The sequence below is a fragment of the Hydractinia symbiolongicarpus genome, chromosome 3 (genome assembly GCF_029227915.1).
Source record: "Hydractinia symbiolongicarpus strain clone_291-10 chromosome 3, HSymV2.1, whole genome shotgun sequence".
NCBI lineage: Eukaryota > Metazoa > Cnidaria > Hydrozoa > Anthoathecata > Hydractiniidae > Hydractinia > Hydractinia symbiolongicarpus.
In genome coordinates, this window is record NC_079877.1 from 21,368,734 (window position 1) to 21,389,440 (window position 20,707).

At 33.1% G+C, this 20,707-nt stretch overlaps 1 protein-coding gene across 3 annotated transcripts in view; it reads left to right on the plus strand.

The window, feature by feature from the left end:
• Positions 1-20,707, plus strand: part of LOC130636179 (replication factor C subunit 4-like) — a 126,886-nt gene that overhangs the window by 99,837 nt on the left and 6,342 nt on the right. For all 3 annotated transcript variants that reach the window (XM_057445817.1, XM_057445818.1, XM_057445816.1), the window contains exons 7-13: positions 53-126; positions 799-919; positions 10,403-10,447; positions 10,563-10,643; positions 14,960-15,040; positions 15,124-15,168; positions 18,027-18,098. In XM_057445817.1, the coding sequence (XP_057301800.1) occupies positions 53-126; positions 799-919; positions 10,403-10,447; positions 10,563-10,643; positions 14,960-15,040; positions 15,124-15,168; positions 18,027-18,098 (519 nt within the window). The remainder of the gene's footprint in view (positions 1-52; positions 127-798; positions 920-10,402; positions 10,448-10,562; positions 10,644-14,959; positions 15,041-15,123; positions 15,169-18,026; positions 18,099-20,707) is intronic.

A 20,707-nucleotide genomic window follows, 5' to 3' on the forward strand; every position in this document is an offset into this window, starting at 1 on the left:
TTGCGTTCAGGTATCTTCCTTGAATCCATGTTTGCACACTACTTCCTTCTAGGCAGCATTGAGGCGCACTATGGAAAAACAAACAAAAACAACAAGATTTTGTCTCATATGCAATTATGTTAGCAGGTAGGATGGGTACATATTGATGTATAAATGATATTCTGTCTTAGCCTCATCTTTTTTTATTTGCTTCTTCACTGTAAATGTGACAAAAATTAACAAAAAGCAATTGCTCGGAAGAATGTGGTGCATTTTTTACACAATAGCTGATTATTCTTATTACAGTAAAACTTATAATGGGTACAAAAAAATTGCTTTATAACAGGATTTTTTAGATATAAAGGGACCAAAAAGTTTAAAATGATTATTCAAATTATACTTTAGTTCACTTTCAGGCAGTGTCGTAACTATGTGCTAAGTAGCATTCTTTTGATTTTATAATGTATCAAATTATACTTGCTTGTCATGATCCCAATCAGGTCCAGCCGTAATAAACTTTGCACCTATATTGAAAAATGATTTTAAAACTTCTGCATTCAATTGTTTAAATCGTTTCCTTCAAATCTTCAAATATTTTTTGTCATTGCCATGAAACATTTTGTTTAGACCTATTCCTTAGTATTTTCAAAATGTGTGATTGTGAAAGTTTCTGCTGAAGTATGTGTTTGCGGAATCCATTCATTTGGTACATGTGCGAAGGGATCAATAATCCAACCTATTCTCCTATCCAATCCTCTACAAAAGTTTACATATCTTAAAAAGCATATTTATAGTTGGTAAATTAACTGTTACATTTAGAATTATTGAACCAATCACATCACGTTTGGCAAAATTTCGATTCAAGCCATTGGCTATAGAAACTATACGTGGAAGGTTACAAATGATTACCAAAGCAGAAGCAGTTGATATCGAGGAAAAGGTAAAATCATGGCCATCCTACAGCGATAGTGTAGTTAAGTTGCCCCTGTCAATGCATAAAGCATTCAAGAATTAAACGCTCTGTTGCAAAAATCCATGTAAAGCATTTTGAGCTTCATTTCTTTCATTAAAAACAACTTAAAACCACTTGTGGTTACATTTATGTTTTTTTTAAAAAGCACTAAAATGTATTTGATTAAATGTTGTTTTTTCCATGGTTGAAGTTAATTATTTGTTGAGCTTAAAAAATTATTTATGCAATTGACCTAATGTTTTTATTACTTATTATTTTATATTTTTTATTTTAACAATAACAAAGAGAAAATCAAATCTTAAAAAAGTTAGTTCACTTTTCTGTTTCGAGTAGCTAAGGCAAAAAAACAAGCATTTCTCGAAGAAATCTAATATTATTTATTATTCTTAGGAGGAAAAAGTGATTTTTAAGAGGAATAAGTAATTAATTTCTTACATCAGAATTTTTAAAAGTGTAGCGCATGCAATTTGCAGCATGAGTGTAGTTTTTCTCATGGAATTCCCTGCTAACACAATCTTTATACCCTTTTCTTTCCCGGAAGCATTTTGATTAAAACTATTTTTCTAAATCTTACCCCAAAGTGTGCTGGTTATTATCATAATTTTTCACTAATTTTTTTTTTTTGAAATGACCGTAAGTTTTCTTAATGACTTGAGATATTGACTAATGTCACTTATGACATCCATCTTCATTATTTCGGAAGACCTTTTTGGCAATCCACATTAAAAGTGCTTTTAAGATTTAAACTAAGAAACTGAATCTATGTGATTGTAATGATATTTGGTTTCACCAACATTCTTCCATTTGGTAAACCACAGCCCTGCTTTACACAGAAAGAAGAAGAATCATAAAAAATACAATTTTCTTACATATTTGTTTGCAATCAATGAAGGTTACTTTACAACCAGAATATAACATAAAAGTTGTAAAAACAAGTTCTTACATTATGAATACTTCTATGGAAATATAAAGGATGCTTCCAGGATACAAACCGAGGCAACTTGCACCCTGTTTTTAATTTTTGAGTGAAATTAGTTAAAACAACATCATTTTTCAAACTGGGGATAGAAAAAAAAGTGCAATTTCCAAAATTATAGGGCCTGACGCCTCATAACTATACTTTAAAAGTGGTAGTCAGATAAGTAAAATGCAAAAGCATACATTGAAGAATAATAAAGTACTTGATCTAAAGAATATTTTAGGACAATGGAAATTCTGAAAAAATTGATCAGTTTTATTTATATTGATTAGTGTTGAGTTCAACAAGGAAAATGTTTAGTATTTTAAGAGAAAGATATGACTAAACTAGAGACTTTGGCATAGAAAAAATAATATATACATTAACAACCGATTTAAATTCATTGTTAGACAGTTCACTCATGTGCATTCATATACTCATATGAAATCACTGTGGCATATGGAGTCTTGACACCCACCATCTCCAAATTTGATGAAGTTTGCCACAGAAGCTAGCATTTTATGGTATGATTACGTGTACCAATTTTAGCTCCTAACAATCCACCTATACAGAGATTAGCCACAAGGTCTCAGTCTCTTACCCAAATAAATTTTTCACGGCCACAAGATTTTTATGAGGTGAAGATACTTATTTTTCTTTAATAGTTAGAAATATTAATCCAAACTAAATAACCTTTGGTACTTTACCATTTTTGAAGTGTGAGGAATTCAAAATTGACAATTAGCCTTCTATTTGCATTATTCATTTTAAATATATATCTATTTTTTTTTTTACATTTGACATATTGTTGTAACTAAGTGAGAAAAATTAAGATAAATAATTTCTTGGAGTAAAAATATTGATAATTGAAAGTTTATATTACTTCTATAGTGGTCGAAAAAAATTAGAATGAATTAAGTCAGGTGAAAGTTAATTTTTTGGACCTACCTGGTACAGGTGAGGTCTTATAAAATGACCTGTGTTAGTGCATGTGTTCGTCCATTACCAGATTTTCCTGGAATTGGATCATTAATTTTAATTATTTGATTTTTTGCATAAAGATAGAGAATAATTGACCTTGATTGTGACGAAGTCAGTTTTTGGAGATTTTGTTTGAGAGTTTTGGCTTAAGAATGGCGGTTTCGTGGACAAACTGGGTCAAAATGGTTCAAAAATACGGATTTTCGAACTTTGTCAAGGTTTGCATTATTGGCTTCTGATGTTTTAAATTCAGGTATGTCCATTGAAGTTCCACTTATAGTAACTGCAAGTAGCGGTGATAGGAAAAATCTTGCAGATTTTCTACACAGGCTAGCAACTAGTGCTCTGTAATAATGTTTTATGACGGATTTATCTATTTTTTTAAGCATGATAGATCAATAACTCGATATTTCCTCACTTTCTGCGTTAGAAAAAGCAAAGTTTTGTAGCCAAGGATATAACTTGTTTTTTTTTTACAATTTTGACAAGATGGATGGGAGTGTTTGACAAAAATATATACCGTTACAACTGAAAATTTTATTTCGAGAAAAAGCAAATCAAAGACCTTTGCTTTTACCTGCAAGAATCATGGTTACACCCACTTAACGTTATGAATAATTAATAACTTATGAATATTCTATTTAAAATTAAAGGTAAAGTGTTTTCGCAGAACTTTGGATCTAGTTATTGTTAAACAGACAACGGGATAGCATAACATAACAGGATAAAAACAAAAAAAATAAAGAAATAAATTAAAAAGGTATAGATGATAAATAATAATATATTTGTATAGATTAATAAAGTGTGAATGTTTCCTTTGTTATATGTAGAGATGCAATTAACTCTCTTTAATTATTATACAGATTAAATATATATGAGGAATTTTAAACTTTGAGCACACTATTGAAAACACTAAAAGATAAAAAAGATTTTTTCCCATTTTATCCCTCTGAACAATAAATAATTTCCATTCTTTTTTTAAAAAATATCAGGAAAATATGCCAAAGTATCAAAATTAAAAAAAATATTTTTTTAAAAAAAATAACCCTGAACGGCGTTACTGTATCCTTAATGCTTATGATAAAGAGGAGCTTCAGTGAGATTTGTGGAAGGTAAGAGGGCAAGGTATAAGCTTTTTTGGATTGGTAATAGTGATGGATATGGAGGAGTTGGCATATTCGTTGCAGAGAAGTGGGTAGAAAAAGTAATAGATGTTATGCGTGTTAATAGTCGTATTATATAGTGATAAAGTTTTTGATAGGTAATAGGATTGTCACTTTTCTGTCAGTTTATGCTCCACAGTGTGGACTCAGTGAGGAAGATAAAGATAAGTTTTATAATGAGTTAATAGCAGTCACATCAAAGTTTGGAGACACTGAACTGGTCATGGTGGGCGGCGACTTTAATGGTCATGTTGGGAAGTCATCTGAAGGTTATAGAGGTGTGCGTGGAAGCTATGGATTTGGGAGCAGAAATAAGGAAGGGGAGAGATTGCTTGAGTTTGGAATGGCAACGGAGATGGTGGTTTGCAACACATCATTCAGTAAGAGACAGAGTAGGCTGATAACATATGAGTCAGGTGGTTGTAAGACACAGATAGATTACTTCCTGGTTAGAAAGTCAGACAAGAAAGTGGTGAAGGACGTAAAAGTTATATCGGGGGAAGAGTGTGTTTCCCAGCATAGGTTGCTGGTTTGTGATATTATCTTGAAGAGTGTTAAGGAAGCCAAGGGAAAGTACAGGCCCCGTCGTAAAGTCTGGAAGCTGAAGGAAGAGATTGTAGCAAGACAATTTAGTGCAAAAGTTCAGCAGTTAGCCCACAATGGTCAATGTTATAGTGACAATGTTGAAATTACTTGGACTACTTTGAAGAATTGTCTTCTAGAAGCTTCTGATGATACCTGTGTGTGAACGAAATGACCAGCTAGACATAGACTGACCTGGTGGTGGAATAATGAGGTTGATCAGTGTATAAAGGAAAAGAGGAAACTTTGGAAAGAGTGGAAGTCAGGTGGTAGTAAAAATATTTACTTAGAAGCTAAGCGTCGTGCTCGTACAGCAGTGTATAAGGCAAAATCAGAAGCACAGAGAAACAGATTTGAAGATGTGTTAAGAAGGGAAGACCAGCGCAATGAGGTATTCAAGATAGCAAAGCAAATGAAGAAGACTAATCAAGATGTTGTATGTGACAAATGTATATGTAATGATGAAGGTGTTTTGGCTAGCACAGAGGAGCAGAAAAGGGTAGCTTGGAAGAATTATTATCAGAGGTTGCTTAACACTGAGTTTGATTGGGCTGGGGATAATTTTTCTGGTGGTGATGTTGTGGAGGGGTCGGCTGTGCAGATCGGGACAGAATGGGTGGTGGAGGCTAGTAGGAAATTGAAGATTGGCAAGGCTGCAGGAGTATCAGGTATTGTTGCAGTGACGGTAAAAGCATCTGGATATATTGGAGTTGAGCTTATTACAAGTCTTGCTAATCAGATTATAAAGGACGGTGCTATTCCAAGTGAGTGGCAGTCGAGTGTAATAGTGAATTGCTTCAAGGGTGATGCATTAGAAAGAGGTAACTATAGAGGTTTGAAGTTGGTTGATCAAGTAATGAAAGTTATTGAAAGAGTGATTGATAAGTTACTTAGAGAAAGAATTGATATAGATAAGATGCAATTTGGTTTTGTTCCAGGGCGTGGCACTACACATGCATTATTTTTACTCAGACAGCTTCAGGAAAAGTATTTAGGAAAGAGAAAAAATCTCTATTTTGCCTTTGTAGATTTAGAGAAAGCTTTTGATAGAGTGCCACGTAAAGTTATTTGGTGGGCTATGAGAAAATTGGGTGTGGATGAGTGGCTAGTTACGATGGTACAGTCTATGCACAGCAATGCTAGAAGCCGTGTCAGGATTAACGATTCACTTAGTGATGAATTTAGTGTAAATGTTGGTGTACATCAGTGTTCTGTACTTAGTCCTTTGTTATTTGTTCTAGTCTTAGAAGCGCTGTCGATGGAGTTTAGAACAGGTTGTCCATGGGAGTTATTGTATGCAGATGATTTGGTTCTCATAGCAGAGTCGATGGAAGAATTAGTTGAAAACTTTGAGAAGTGGAAGAAAGGACTGGAAGAGAAAGGGCTAAGGGTGAACACAGCAAAGTCTAAAGTCGTGATTAGTAGCGTTGCAGCCAAGTGTGACCTTGTAGTTGGAAAGTGGCCTTGTGGAGTTTGCAGGAAAGGGGTTGGTAGTAACTCAATTTTTTGTCAGACTTGCAAGCATTGGGTACATAAGAAGTGCAGTAGTATTGGTGGAAGGTTAAGAGCTGACATTCAGTTTGTATGCAAGCGTAGCAAAGGTGAGATTATAGAGAATGAAGTATTTCCAGCTTTAATGATGTACAACAGTGGCTCGTTAGAGATAGTTCAGAACTTCTGTTACTTAGTATAAATGTTGGGAATTGAAGGGGGTGTTGGAAGAAGTGTTACTTACAGGATGGGTTATGCTTGAAGAAAGTTCAGAGAGTTACTTCCTTTGTTGACAAGCATGGTCTTGTCAATTGAGGCAAAAGGTAGGTTGTAAGAAGCCTGTGTAAGAAGTGTTACGTTGTGCAGCAATGAGACAAAGATCTCAACCATTCAGAAATAAAAGACTTGGCAGGAGGTAATAAGGACAGACTGATGCAGAGGAATTTAGGTTTAGATCTAACATAGTCTAGATCAGAATGGAAAAGGGTCATTAATATGCCCCGTCCAACCCATGCTAGCATGAAAAACGGATGCTAGACGAGAATGATGATGAGAATGATATAAACTTATTGTAATAAAATAAATGAGTTATTGTTTTAGCTGGAATGGGGTAACAGCAGGCTTTTTTCTGTATTTTTATTTAAACCGAAGTTGCTATAAGTTTTTTTGGAAAAGGGTATTACGCCCATACGGATATTATTCTTTGGCAAGCTGTCACACGTCATTTTGAATATTTCAGGAATATTTCATCGATACACACAAAAAATTTTATATTTTAGAATTCTCTCTCCATATTTTATAGAATATCACATAGTGTATTAGGCCCTTTACTTATAATTTTAAAAAAGGTTGACAATAGAAAACGTGTTGGTGCAGTTTTTATAGATCAGAATCGTTTGATATTGTTATAGTCCTGTCAAAGAAAAAGGTAGGCATACAACACTTCGCATGGCTAAAGTTGTTTTTGCAGTGTCCAGGCGTGCGATTTTTTAATTGTTCAATTAGTGTGGCTACGATGGAGGTGAGTGTTATCACTCAGATTTGTCAACAACTAAGACAAAGGCAATGCGGACAAAGTTGCTTCAACAATTTTGCACAATTATTTACGTTTTTTTTTTTTACTTTTGCTTTTAGTTTCTTTCTCTTCTTATCTTCATCTTCATCTTTTAGTCTACTTTAATTCTTTTTATTATAACTATTACACTTTTGTAAAACAGAATTTTACTGTATGAATATTGATAATAATAGTAATAGTAATATAGGACTGTAAACTTTAATAAACAGTGAGGTTTTTTATGTCGCCAACATATATATTACCATCAGGACTAGTCAGTTTAAAATTATTTTGTAAAATTTCAGTCTTGTGCTAATATTAATAGTGCTCATGATAATATCATAGCAGTCAGCTATTTATTATCTGTAGGCATTTAATTTCACTGAGTAATTCAACAATGCGGTACAGTGCTAATAGGGTTAAACGTCCCCCGGGCCTATTTCATGACACAAAATGTTTACTCTGTCCAACACATGTGATATCCCACGACCTGGTTTAAGTAGAGTTAATACCCTGCAACCACAAACACAATTTTTCGCATATCTTAGTTTTAAAGAATATTGAGAAAATTCCTCAGAAAGGTGTGTCAAAAGTAATCTGGGAAAAATATTGATTTAACTCGGCTATAGTTAAAACTTTGGTAGCTATTATAATAATATTTTCTGCAGGACACCCAATATTTGTTATTTTTGGCCAAGTATGCTGCCATTGATAAATTTGTTTGCCAACACATTACTGTGCAAAGTTCATAATACACTGAGTCTACCTAGCCCAATTCTCATGGTAAAAAAAATTAAACTTAATATATGTTGTATTTACTGATCATGGCTGTGAAAACGGCAGAAAGCTTTAATACAAAAATGATTCAAAACGACTTTGTCTCTTTTCATTAGTTACAAGCTCGTGAGCTTGTATGAAAACGCAAATTTGTCCTACAAGAATGGAAATTTTTGCCTCTCTGAGCACCGACACGGGAGCAGTCGTGTGTTCGAATCTCATCTTGGTCACTATTTTTTCTTTTTTTTTTCTTTTCACTATCTTGCCTGCGAGGGTGTGTTTCCAACTCGTAACTAACTAACCAAATGGTCAATCGCAACGTCACAGATTTAAACTTTGTAACTAAACTCTCTAAGTACTTGGAATTCATCTAAATGACATTTCAGGCCAAAATTGGTATTATTTTCGACAAAATTTGGCACAGTTAACAAAAAAATTATGATTGTGACATCATAATTTGGATTTTTTTCACCTAAATGTCATTTTAGGCCAAAATTTGTCTGAAAATTAAAACTACTTTATTTTCGACAAAGTTAAAAAAAAGTATGCCGAACATGATGGTGCCATCAAAGTTTTGCTTAATGTCATTTTAGGCCAAAGTTGGTCCGAAAATTAAAACTGCTTTATTTTCGACAAAATATAGCACAGTTGACAAAAAAAAGTATGCTGAACATGATGGTGACATCAAAATTTTGATTTTTATCACCTAAATGTCATTATAGGCCAAAATTGGTCCAAAAATTAAAATTACTTTATTTTCAACAAAATTTGGCACAGTTAACAAAAAAAGTATGCTGAACATGATAGTGACATCAAAATGTTAATTTTTTGTCAACTAAATGCCGTTTAAGACCATAAACGTTTCAATCGCGCAACTTTCAACCATGAATGATAGGCTGTATTTTTTGTTAGCAGAAATTGTAGAATTGGGTTGCATTTTTGATGTTTCATAGTTGTGCATTTTTAATAGCGAGATTGCTTAAGCACCTCCTGCATCTTGTATATTGTTTAAAAAGATAAGTGTTGAAAAGATGTATTTAACTAACTGGTAAAGTAAAGGTGTTTCCACCAAAGTTTTCCAAAGTGAATGTAGGCAGAGTTAAGGTCTCCCCAAATGCCTGGAAAGTAGTCTGCAAAAAATAAAATTTCCACAAAAATACGTAAAAGAGAAACGAAGACGCTACACCTTATATAATTAATGACAAGAGCGAAATTCTTTTCGCTACGCTAATGACACGCCAACATAGTGAAATATGATTTCGGAAACACTCCGAAAAACGTAAATTTTTCGATTCCCTTCCTCTTATTTGTCTCCGCGTCATAAGCGTACAGGAGTGACAGTTCTGGTAATATATTTTTTTAACTAAAGCCATTTCCTTTTTTAAACAATTAACATCGTATATTATTTTTCTTTATTTTTTTTTTTCTCACTGAGTGACTTTCTTATACCCGGTCCTTTTTTTTTGAGGGGGGGGGGGGGGGGATTACTGAATTTCGAAAATTTTAGGTGCAGCTTGTGGTCTTTCTTCTTCCTGTCAGTCAGTTAACTCCAGGCTGACCCAACGAAAATTAAAATTTCGAGGAATTTTTCGTTCAAGAAGATCTCGTAACAGAAATCACAATTTGATAGACAGCTTTTTATAAACTTTCTTCGCGAGGTTGTTTACGTGTATCATACGTCTTGCTTTTATTTGCCAAAGAAAACACTTGAAAAACTGTTCAACTCGCACGTTTCTACTTCCCTGTATTTTTTACCTCAATTTAATTAAATCTATGATCGCAAAGTATTTTTAGAAACATCGAGTTATAAATAGTAAGTCTGACATATAAAAACTCAATTTGACATAAATATTTTATTTTTCTCCTCTCTTTAAGCCAAGTTCACTGGTGCAAGTAGTTTTTTAAGTGACTTTTAAAATTTCTTTTGTACAGGATTAGGCTTTGGAGTGGATTTTCATATATTGTGGTCTGCAAAATACCACATTGCTACTTTATTAGCCTAAACATATCCTGATTCATGTTATAGGTATTTAGGACCTTAAAAATCAAAATAGAATTTTTACCTTTTAAGGTGGTAAAACGAGTTATATATACCTGCACTTATTGCACATAAAGCCAGTCAATACCACTAGGACTTTAATATATTTTAAGAGGCATTCGTTACCTTCTTAAAGCTAGCGAAAATAGAAAGAAATAGAACTTCTTACTGCGCTCTCTCATTAAAACTACCCGATTCTACTGTTATTTGTACTCTTTTGCAAATTGTTTTTATTTTTAGAAAACAAGGATACAAAAATAGTAAATTTATCATCAAAAATCCTTATTCATAAACAAGTTTTCTAGATGTCTATGTGGTCGTAAAATGTGTATAATTCTTGCACCTTGACCTTTTGTGTAGACTTTTTATAACATGCCATTTAACCATTTTATTTTTTTTTCGACAGGCAGTTGAAGAGGTCATTAAAGCATCTGAAGGCGACATGAGAAAAGTAAGATTTATCTGAAATAGTTTTTATTTTTTTGATAATGCAAAAAAAAAAAATCAGCTTGTAGAACACACCTTATTCTGAATACTATCAAACTTTCAATTGTTCTTTATGGCAGGCCATTACCTACCTTCAAAGTGCTCATCGACTGAAGCTTGCAGAAACCATAACTACTAGTGACATCATTGAAATGGCAGGCGTAAGTTTCTTAAACGTTTTTTTCTAAGAAAGAGCCCACTTAATAAACCATAACGTAAAGGAATTATTTCTAAACCTATTGTGTGCATTGTAAAACCTCAAATAATTGCATTCATGTTAGTCTGAGAGCTAATCACAGATTTGGCGACAGAAAATTTCAGCTATTAGATACATTAATAAATAAAAAAACAGATTGGTCAACACTTGTACCAAAGTCCTATTTCTTTTGTGTAATTTCTCTATGGCTTGTAGATCATAAAAAAAATGTAAAAATGGGTGGAATCTAAGCCAGAACCTAGCCAAATCCCTAAAATTGCATAGTATTTACCTCATACGACTGCTAATTTTTTTTCACTTTCCTGCAATATGTTCGTTAAAATAACTGTAACAATTTACCTAAAATTTGGAATATTTCCATGGGATGTCAATCATTAAAAAAAGAAATTACTAAACGTTAGTTAAGTCTCAGCAAAATCTACTATATTAATCTAATTAGATTTCTTTTAGCATAAGGGATATATTTCTACTTTTTTAAAGGAGTGTTCCTATGCTCTTTATTGTAATAACTATATATGGTAAGTTACTGATTAACTGCCCTATATGTTTTTACTTCATTTTTTAACTTTTGTACTGGGAGTTTATTTAGTCACTGGAGCTTATTAAATACTTCCGAGAATGAAACTAAAAAAATTATAAAAAATCTGTTAACAAAAATGACAAAAAAACAATGTAAAGATCATTATATCGAACTCTAGTTCCACCTCACCACTTTTAAAATAGCGAGAGCACTGGCTTCCTATTCCTGCCCAAATTCCCATACTGGCTCCAATGGCTCCTTATTTCGTTTTTGCATTGAAAAATATGAAGCATGTTTCCTATTTTACCATTTGTTCCCTATATTACAGTTTATATCCATTTTTTTTTTGTTCCTTTTAATATACTATTTTATATTCAATCCAATCGAGGATGTGTTTACCCATGTAGCTGCATACATAGCAATAACAGCTTTATGTCTCTATAGAGGCAAATGTAAATATTAAAAGGTAAATGACGTTATGGTGGAGGCAGTAAATTGAGTACTGTATATCTGTTTTAAGGCCCCATCACTTAAAGGAGTTTATTAAGAACTATTCAAAATGACCTGTAGAAAAATCCACTTAGGCAGGACAACAATGGAAAAGAGAACTGTAACTTGAATTTTGAAGGACCCGTTAAAAGACAAAGAGACAAAATATTTTTTTTTGAAATTTGTTCATTTGTTGCCTCTATTGTGTATAGCTTGAATAGATGATAAAAATAATGTATGTAGGAACATTGGAGGAACACCTAGGGAGATATAAGGGTTTAAAAATTTGCTGACGTCAGCAGCAAAGACAAACAAATATACAAAAAAAAATTTTTCAGAAATTTATATACCCGCTGCCTTCATCACATAGATCTTGAAACGCTGATCACGAAAATGTGTAGGATCGTGTACTTTTGACAAATGGTTACCAAATTATTGTGCTTTAAAGGTTTTTTGATGACGTCATCAACCTGTCCATTCCGAAACGGATTGGCGGATCCAGGTTTGAAAAGCTTACCGAATTTGGTCCCAGGGTGCCCCTTTTTACCTGCACGGTGAAAAATGACTGACGTCACCACTTCGTTTCCAAGTTATTTGTCCTAAAAATTGTATGTGCAATGGCTTCTTTAATTTAAATTAAGCTATTGCATTAAATTAATGTTATTGACGTCGTGACGTTTAATTAGTCGATTAGCATTTGAGACATAACTTCTTTGGTGACTTCAAAGAAAAATGAACACATTTACTTTGCCTGTCACAGACACTAACACACAGATTTCTCAAAACTTCTTACACGCCTGTCATTCTTCACTTATTTTTCTGTGTATTTCGTCAAAGAAGAATGCAAAAAATTTGTAAAGATTATGCAACTCCATCTATTGTTTAAAATTTTAATATGTGGAAAAACAGATCTTTTTAGTAGAAATAAAACGTCATCTTTTATTCTAAGGACGTCAATAAAATTCTTGTAGTCCATTTTTTTCTAATTAAGTGAGTAAGTCTACTAAGAATTCAGGCCATATCGCCAGTTATGCTTGAGAAATTTAAATTTATCGCAAAATTGGAAATATGGCCTAAGATCGACGCCTTCAAGTTTGTCATCAAACTCTTTTCAGGAAAAGTAGCCTTACGATCGTTAATCATTTTAATCCTGAAAAGACACATGCATATACTTCTTATTTTTCTTAGCGTAGGATTTAGGTTGCTATTTTTTAGTGTTTTTTTCACTTTGGTTTTGCTTGTTATAAACTAGGATCTATTTGCAATATGTAATTGAACTCTCTAGCTACATACCTCTACAACAAAAAACTTTTTATTTATTCTGTTTTATAATTGCAAGATGTTCCGTTGTCATGGCACAAGACCTGGCCCAAGTATTCCATTAAGTGATTGCTCATCTTTACTGCTGTAAAGTTTGTTCGACCAGTGCGAGCTCTTTCTAAATCTGCAATATTTGCTGAGCGTAGTATCTGACGCCATTCACCAAGTGCAACATCTCCGTTTTCCGTAAATTCGTCTAAAAAGCATTGAGGTGTATATGTTTCACTTTATTTTGTTCTTACAAAAAATTGTGCATTGCCAGTGATGCCATATCACATATTTTGCTTTTTCTGGAGTTAAATCAGCTCGACTGGAAAACAAACGGAATCTGTTTATCCATATGCCAAATGCATTTTCTGTAACACGTCTGAGACGTGACAGTCTATAATTGAAAATCCGTTTTTCTTCAAACAATGATTTTTTAACGAATGGCTTGATACAACGTGTACTCAACGAAAAAGCGTTGTCTGCAACAAAATGCATTGCTACTTTAGGTCGAGACATCTCTGACAGCCAAAAAAGATCCCTTGAGGTTTGCAAGGGTTTATCAAGTGGTCAACCAATTCCATTGTTTTCTATTTAATGACTTGTAACTGATTTGCGATAAACGCCTCCATCACAGATTCTTCCAAGTCAACCTTCAAAAATCTGTAGGTAAAATCGACAAAGGCCAGCAAAACAGTACTGAAAAACCTTTGTAGTTGTAGAATTCCGAGCCACTATTTGTAGAATGGATAACATTGACGTGATTACCGTCTACGGCTCCAAAACAATTCGGATATTGCCACCATTCTTCCGTTTTCTCAATCAGAAGTTGCTATTTCTTAGCAGTTGTAGGAACGTTCATGTAGATTAGTTGTACTACGGGCACAACAAATTGCAATGTGGTGCTTTTGTGTATTCTAGCTAGATATCTCAAAGTAACAGCTAGCATTTCTTCTGGACTAATTGGCTTGTGGAGACGTGTTTTTTTTAGTTCAGGGTTCGAATTAGAAAAGTAAAGTCGGTTCACAAAAATTTTGGCACTTTGTAACGAAGTTAACCACCATCTAGATGTCGCCTGGGAACACCTTAGATCAATTACTATTTTAAAACGCGATCTAAAAAAGCCTTTCTATCGCCGTTCTTCGTTCTTAAACTTTTAAAATGCGATCTAAAAATCCTATCTATCGCCGCTCTTCGTACTTAAGTTCTTAAAATGCGATCTAAAAAAGCCTTTTTATCGCCGTTCCTCGTTCTTAAACTTTTAAAATGTGATCTAAAAAAGCTTTTCTATCGCAGTTCTTCGTTCTTAATCTTTTAAATGCGATCTAAAAAAGCATTTCTATCGCCGTTCTTCGTTCTTAAACTTGTAAAATGCGATCTAAAAAAGCATTTTTATCGCCACTTAAAAATATTCGATTCGCAATTTTATCATTTTTTTCACAAAGTGATTCGCAAAAATGGCATTTCGATTCGCAAATTGCGAATTGCGAACTGCTAATTCGAACCCTGCAATTTGCAGGGTATATTCTTTCAAGCACTTCCTAAATAAATATTTAACGGTTAAACTTCTACTAATACCGTAATACCCGTAATAATAATAATATAAGTAGATATTTTCTATATCTCATTCCATTCTTAACAAAAAGGAAGCGGTCATTGACATAAATTAATATGGTAAAAGACATAACTAATTTTGAAATAGTAAAAAAAGTATTTTTGCACAAAGATGGAGAACAATTGACCCTGAAATGTGACGCAGGCATGTTTTTGAGGGTTTTTTTCCTGCCCAATAATGGCTTGTTTGTGGCCAAAATGAGTCAAAATAGTTAAAAAAAGGATTTTCTAACTCTTTTGAGGATTGATTATTTTTTCTATTGTTTTAAACCGAGGTAGGTCCATTCAAGTTTGGTTTTTGAATATTTTTTATTTGTTGCTTTTTCATTTAGGTAATTCCGGAAGATGTACTAAAATCACTCATTGAGACGTGTTATTCTGGTTCGTTTGACAAGCTAGATGACGAAGTCAAGGTTTGTTATGTGATTACCAAATGAAAGCAAGTCTTTTTCAAGAGTGTACAGTATCTCTTTTTTTCTCTTTCTACTTAACACAGGGAATGATAAATGAAGGGTACTCTGCAAGTCAGGCTGTAAACCAGGTAACAAATTTTCGTAAATAGACCTTGTTCTGCATGATAATTTGCGTAACATCATTATCAGAGGTACATATATACAATCTTATGAAATACCATGCTTTGTTTCATTTTAAGGATGCATTCTTAATAGTATAACTTGATCAATATTTTATTTCAATTGCCTGCATGTAGTAATCAAACATGACCTCGATTTTTTTTTGAAAAACAATCCGAGATTTTTGCAGCCTTGACGACGAAGGAACATGTGAAGCAGAGCCACGAAGGCCATTTTAATAAGTTTAATTAGTTTAATTTAATTAGAAAGCCATTTTAATAAGTGGTCGTGTTCAGCGTTACATTTGTAGGTCTGCTTGACATTTTTTTTCTCGACGCTTTTATTAATGTAATAGTTTTTTTCTGTATGTTTTTACATGTTAAGGTTAGTATGTCACCGCCATGTACAAATTTTAAACCACTAATTTTAAGATTTTGGCATGAATGTAAATTTTAAGGGAGCATCCTAAAGCTAGCTAGCCTTATGTATTCCTATTCTTTTAAGGGTGTTATTCAGTTTAATATAAGAGCCTTTTACCTTAGCCAATATTATTTATTTTTGTGTTTTTCACCATATGATTTTACTCAGATGCACTGCGTTGTGGCTGCTGTTAGCTAACTAGCTGCATCTGGCTAAAAAGTAAAAGTAGCTAAATACAGTGGCTGCAACAAAATTTGCATATAATCTTTCTGATGCCTAGGTGTATAGCTTATGCTAAATGCAGTGTTAGGTAGCTAGCTACACCCTTTACTGTAATATGACACAAACTTTCAGATGTAGCTAGCTACACCCTTTACTGTAATATGACACAAACTTTCAGATGTAGCTAGCTACACCCTTTACTGTAATATGACACAAACTTCCCGATGTGTCTTTATTTAAACTGAATTTTGCAAACTTATTCTGCAATATAAAATTGCTGAACAGTTTCAGGTGGACAGTGTAATGATATGACATCGTTTACCTGCACTAAGCGCTCAGTCCAGTGTTAGCAACAAGTTCTTTCCTGTGCTTTTATTTAAACCGAAGTTGCAATAAAGTTTTTTTGGACAATTACTTTTTAACGTATGTGCAATATGTTTTACATTGTACAAAGTAAGTGCTTAGCCTGGTGTCATAATTATTTTTTGAACTTCTACTGGAACATATTCCGCTAAATAAAAATATGTTGGCTGACTGTTTTTGTAATGATGGCGTAACAACAGGTCGTAAAACAGTGTTTTTATTTCAGCTAAGTTGTATGATGTAATTGATAATAAGCCTATTTTCAAACCCGTTTTTGGTCCGTGAAAGACACATGCAAAAACGAGATCAGTTACGAAAAAATTTTCAGTTTGCAGTTAAGTAGTCCATATATGGCTTGTTTACTTGCGTTATTTACAAAATTAGTTTTTCATTCATTTTGATTATTAACATGTGAGACGATAGCATGTATTTACCAGGTACTGGACCTTTATAAGTGATTGGTTTATTATTTCTTTGCGGTAAACAAGCTATGTAAACTAGTTTTTGAATATGGCGTAGCTAGCTGACTAGGAAACAAGCATGAAATTTTAAACTGTTTCTCAAAATTTTGTGGATAAAATTCTTTGTAATTTGAGAATTAGGATCCCATTTTGCAGTTAATTCTTATCATTTTGTGGGGAAAGTTAGGCTTTAAACCCCTATTTTTAGTATTGAAGTGATACATGTACGAGCTTTTTCGATTTATTTACAGCTTTCTTAAAAATGTTCTTATTTTTATTTCACATCCTTAGCCTAGGTTGTGTTTTGTAGATAAAATTATTTTCAAAATATGCAAAATAGAAGGGAAGTTTCTTTCTTTCGTTCAATTTAAAAATTGTTTTTCGATAAAAACACCAAATGTTTACTTAAATAGTTCTGACGTACTATCTAAAAAGCACAAAAATTGTAAAATATTGTTCGTAACATGTCCATAATTTATTAGGAATTTTTGGTTTTGTTTGTACAAGTTGACGCCATGAAAAATTTAATGCAGATTATTTTCTGAGAATAAAAACAATTTAAGTAATTCTGTGAAATTAAAACTTCGTGATTTTGCATAAAAGTGGGAAAAAACGAGTTTTCTGTTTTGTTGAGTTAGTTTAAGAACATTAAGGCTTTTTACAGAATAAAAACCCTAAAAAACAAGGACCTATTTCAAAAAAAGATTTTTTCATATACTATGCTCCGAACCATATAGAATACACTTAATAAAAGAGCCCTTTTTTATAGTTGCTAGAGCACAAAACAAAAATGTAGCGCGTGGCCTTGTGGTTATGGAGTTCACTTCATATTCACAAGGTCTTTTGTTCGGTCCACAGCGCAGCCATGTTTGGCAAGTGTTTTTATCATTGGGTAGGCAATGTCGGTGTATACTTACGTATACATTCAGAACGTAGGACCGACATTGATCATAGTGTTTCCAATACTGAAGTGGTTATATCCTGTATAAATATTCGGAACAATAATATGAGCACTGATACCTGCTTAAAGATTTACCATTCCAGCACTAGTTGCTTATAGGTTGCTTGGTTATAGATAAATAAGGTTAGCCATAACAATGCTTGTTATAAAGTAGTGACAGGGTGTGTGACGAAAGTTATTATAAATTTTGCTAGCAAAAAATATTGAAAACAATTGTTTTCTTGATTACCGATGTACCATGTTCGTGGTGTTTTTCCTAACTACATAACTGCTAGCGACTAGGTAGTTTTTTTCTATGAACCCCATCCCCTCTCTTGTATGTGTATGCATATTTACAAACTACCGATACGTAATTGTAATTATTGTCTACTAAATCGAAAGTGAATTATTTGTTATTTAGTTGCATGATAAACTAGTTATACTGGAATCAATTAGCGATAATCAGAAATCTGTTATTCTAGAAAAGTTTGCAGTAAGTATGCTTTAAATAAATTTGTGTTATGTAACTTTTACCAAAACTTTCATGATCAAGGAGGTGCATTCAGTATACAACTTTGTCTCGTCTTTCCAAGATACTTAAACACATTTGTTTCAGTTATTTCTGTACTACCTAAGACTCGCGTTTTTTCCTTCCTTCAGTATTATAAACTGCCCATTTCGTAGCAATTTTCGCAAATCAGTGATAATAAGTCAAACAGTTAACAGATCAAAAAATACAATAAGTTAAACTGTAATGGTCATATCGCCATAATTGAGCGTCCCAGGACGTATTTTTTGAATATCAAAAATGCAATAACTTGAGCACAAAGAGGATTATTGACTTGACGGCTGTTATGGGGGCGTTTTAGACCAATGTGAAGGAATAAGCATAAAAAATAATTTGGTATTAGCTATATTACCGGAGTTTCAGAATTTAGGCATTTGAAGAGAGGACTTTTCAAGGAAACTAATGAATTTTGATCGAATAAGAAAGAAATCGGTGCAATTTATTTACCAAAATTATTTTCTTAAAGTTCGTGCATACGATAAGAAAATTTAAGACCAAATAACCAAATGTCATCTTTTAATTCAGGCCAAATGAAACTTCACACCCATTAACTTTTTATTTAGGCCAAATGTTAATTAAGCTCGACTTAACACCCATGACACAATATTAATAGGGTTAATGCCTGCCATTACAGTTCCACTATTAAATTCATTGCGACTATTATTTATAAATGATTTCAGTTGTCGTCCTTAAACACTTAAGCCCACAGCCTATCAAACATGTAATACATCAAGTATTCCGTTTCGGTTGAAGCTGTTCTAATAGTAGTTTTCAATGGATACTCAATTTTTGTCAATCGACAAAAAAAATGTGACCGCAAACTGTTTTCGGCTGTCATGCAGGACATGTTTGGCACAATGTGCTGCTATTTTTTAAACTTTTCACCCGTACTACCCGTAATCTGCAAGTTTTGTCAAGTTCAAAATACACTGAAGTCAGCCCAACCACATCTCGCAATTGGATCATACGTTCAAGATTTTGGTGACTTGTTTTTAAGCTAGCTATATTTTCATCACGAACCATAGTATAAAACAAGATGCAGAAGCTGCATAAACTATCTTCCTAAAAAGGTGCAACTATAATATATTCAAAATGGTGACACACCCGATTCTGTTGTGTAATTAACACTAAGAATAAACAAAATAGTGTATGCTACTTGGACTGTATTCACAAATCATGCAAGGCTTTAAAGCCTATTTGATGACTTTGGTCAGTTAAATGAACTTTTTAGACACAATAAAAATTTAAGACGTTAAAATAGGCTAGGCCACTAAGTATGCACAAATTAAAACAGCTAAATGGGGCGACTATGGCTATTTTGCAAACAATAAATATTTAAGGAAACAAATTCAAAAATATGCTTTACGGTATACATGTTTTTTATGAGAATATCAAAATTTAAACCAGTGAGGTTTAAATTTTGATTTGTTATTTCTCTATTGTTTTTATTTATCTCTAATTTTTAAACAATAGACCTGAATTTACCAGCAAACAAACCAAATTCTGATAAAAAAAGCGTGTATTGATACATTTTAACCAAAATTAATAAAAGGGTGGCGGCGATTATCCTCGACGAGTGTTAAAGTTTGCTAACAAGAACCAAAATGAGAATAATTGTGTGCTTGGGTAGTGAAGCTTTTAAAAAAGTTGGAATGGTGTACACCTATACGCATTTCCTTTTGAAGAATATCTAGCTTGGTCTTTGGGTTAAAACAATAGGTCTATAGTTTGAAACAATAGACCTTTTTACTGATAGTGCTACCATTTTTAGATTTATGACTTCGCAAAGCAATATGAGAAAATCAGGGTATCTCAAATCAAAACAAACCTTGAACGAAGGTAGTCGCTTTTCATGTGTACTGTTGTTCTGTGGTTTTTATTGGAGAATAATTATCGTTATGCGAATTAATGATCGTTATGCTGTGGGAGCATGTAACAATGCTCGTAAATATCATTAAGCCGCACATTTTATTTTGTATTTTGTGTTTAAAAAACATCATGTGATCTGTTCAAATCATATTGAATATGGAAAACCGACAGATGCAAGTCCTTTACCCACATTGTATTTAAAAGGTTATGGTACAGATGAAAACTCAAAAAAAAGAAAAGCACCAAAAGAAAGAGTTTTTCTTCCCAACAAAAAGTGTAAAAGAGATAAATTTGTTCCATCTTCAACTGCTTCAGATGGTGTCAAAAGAGAACCAGACAGCGTAGATGAAATTGACTTTGGTGGCACACTTGATTTAACTTCTCCTAAAAATGGCTCTTTGTTAATGTCACCAACCTGTTCATCAACAGATCTTTCATTAGTCTGCTTTAGAATTAGATATTCCAATGTTATCACCAACTAGTAATGCCATTATTTTATCGCCTACGTTGTTCACTGCATCCACAACTTCCAGCAAATTGTCATTGAATAGAATTAATACAAGAATGCCATGGGATTGTATCCAGAGTAACAAAAAATTTATAAAATTGTACACGGGATGTCCATCATCAAAGTTTTTTGATTTATTGTTCAGCATGTTCGGCCG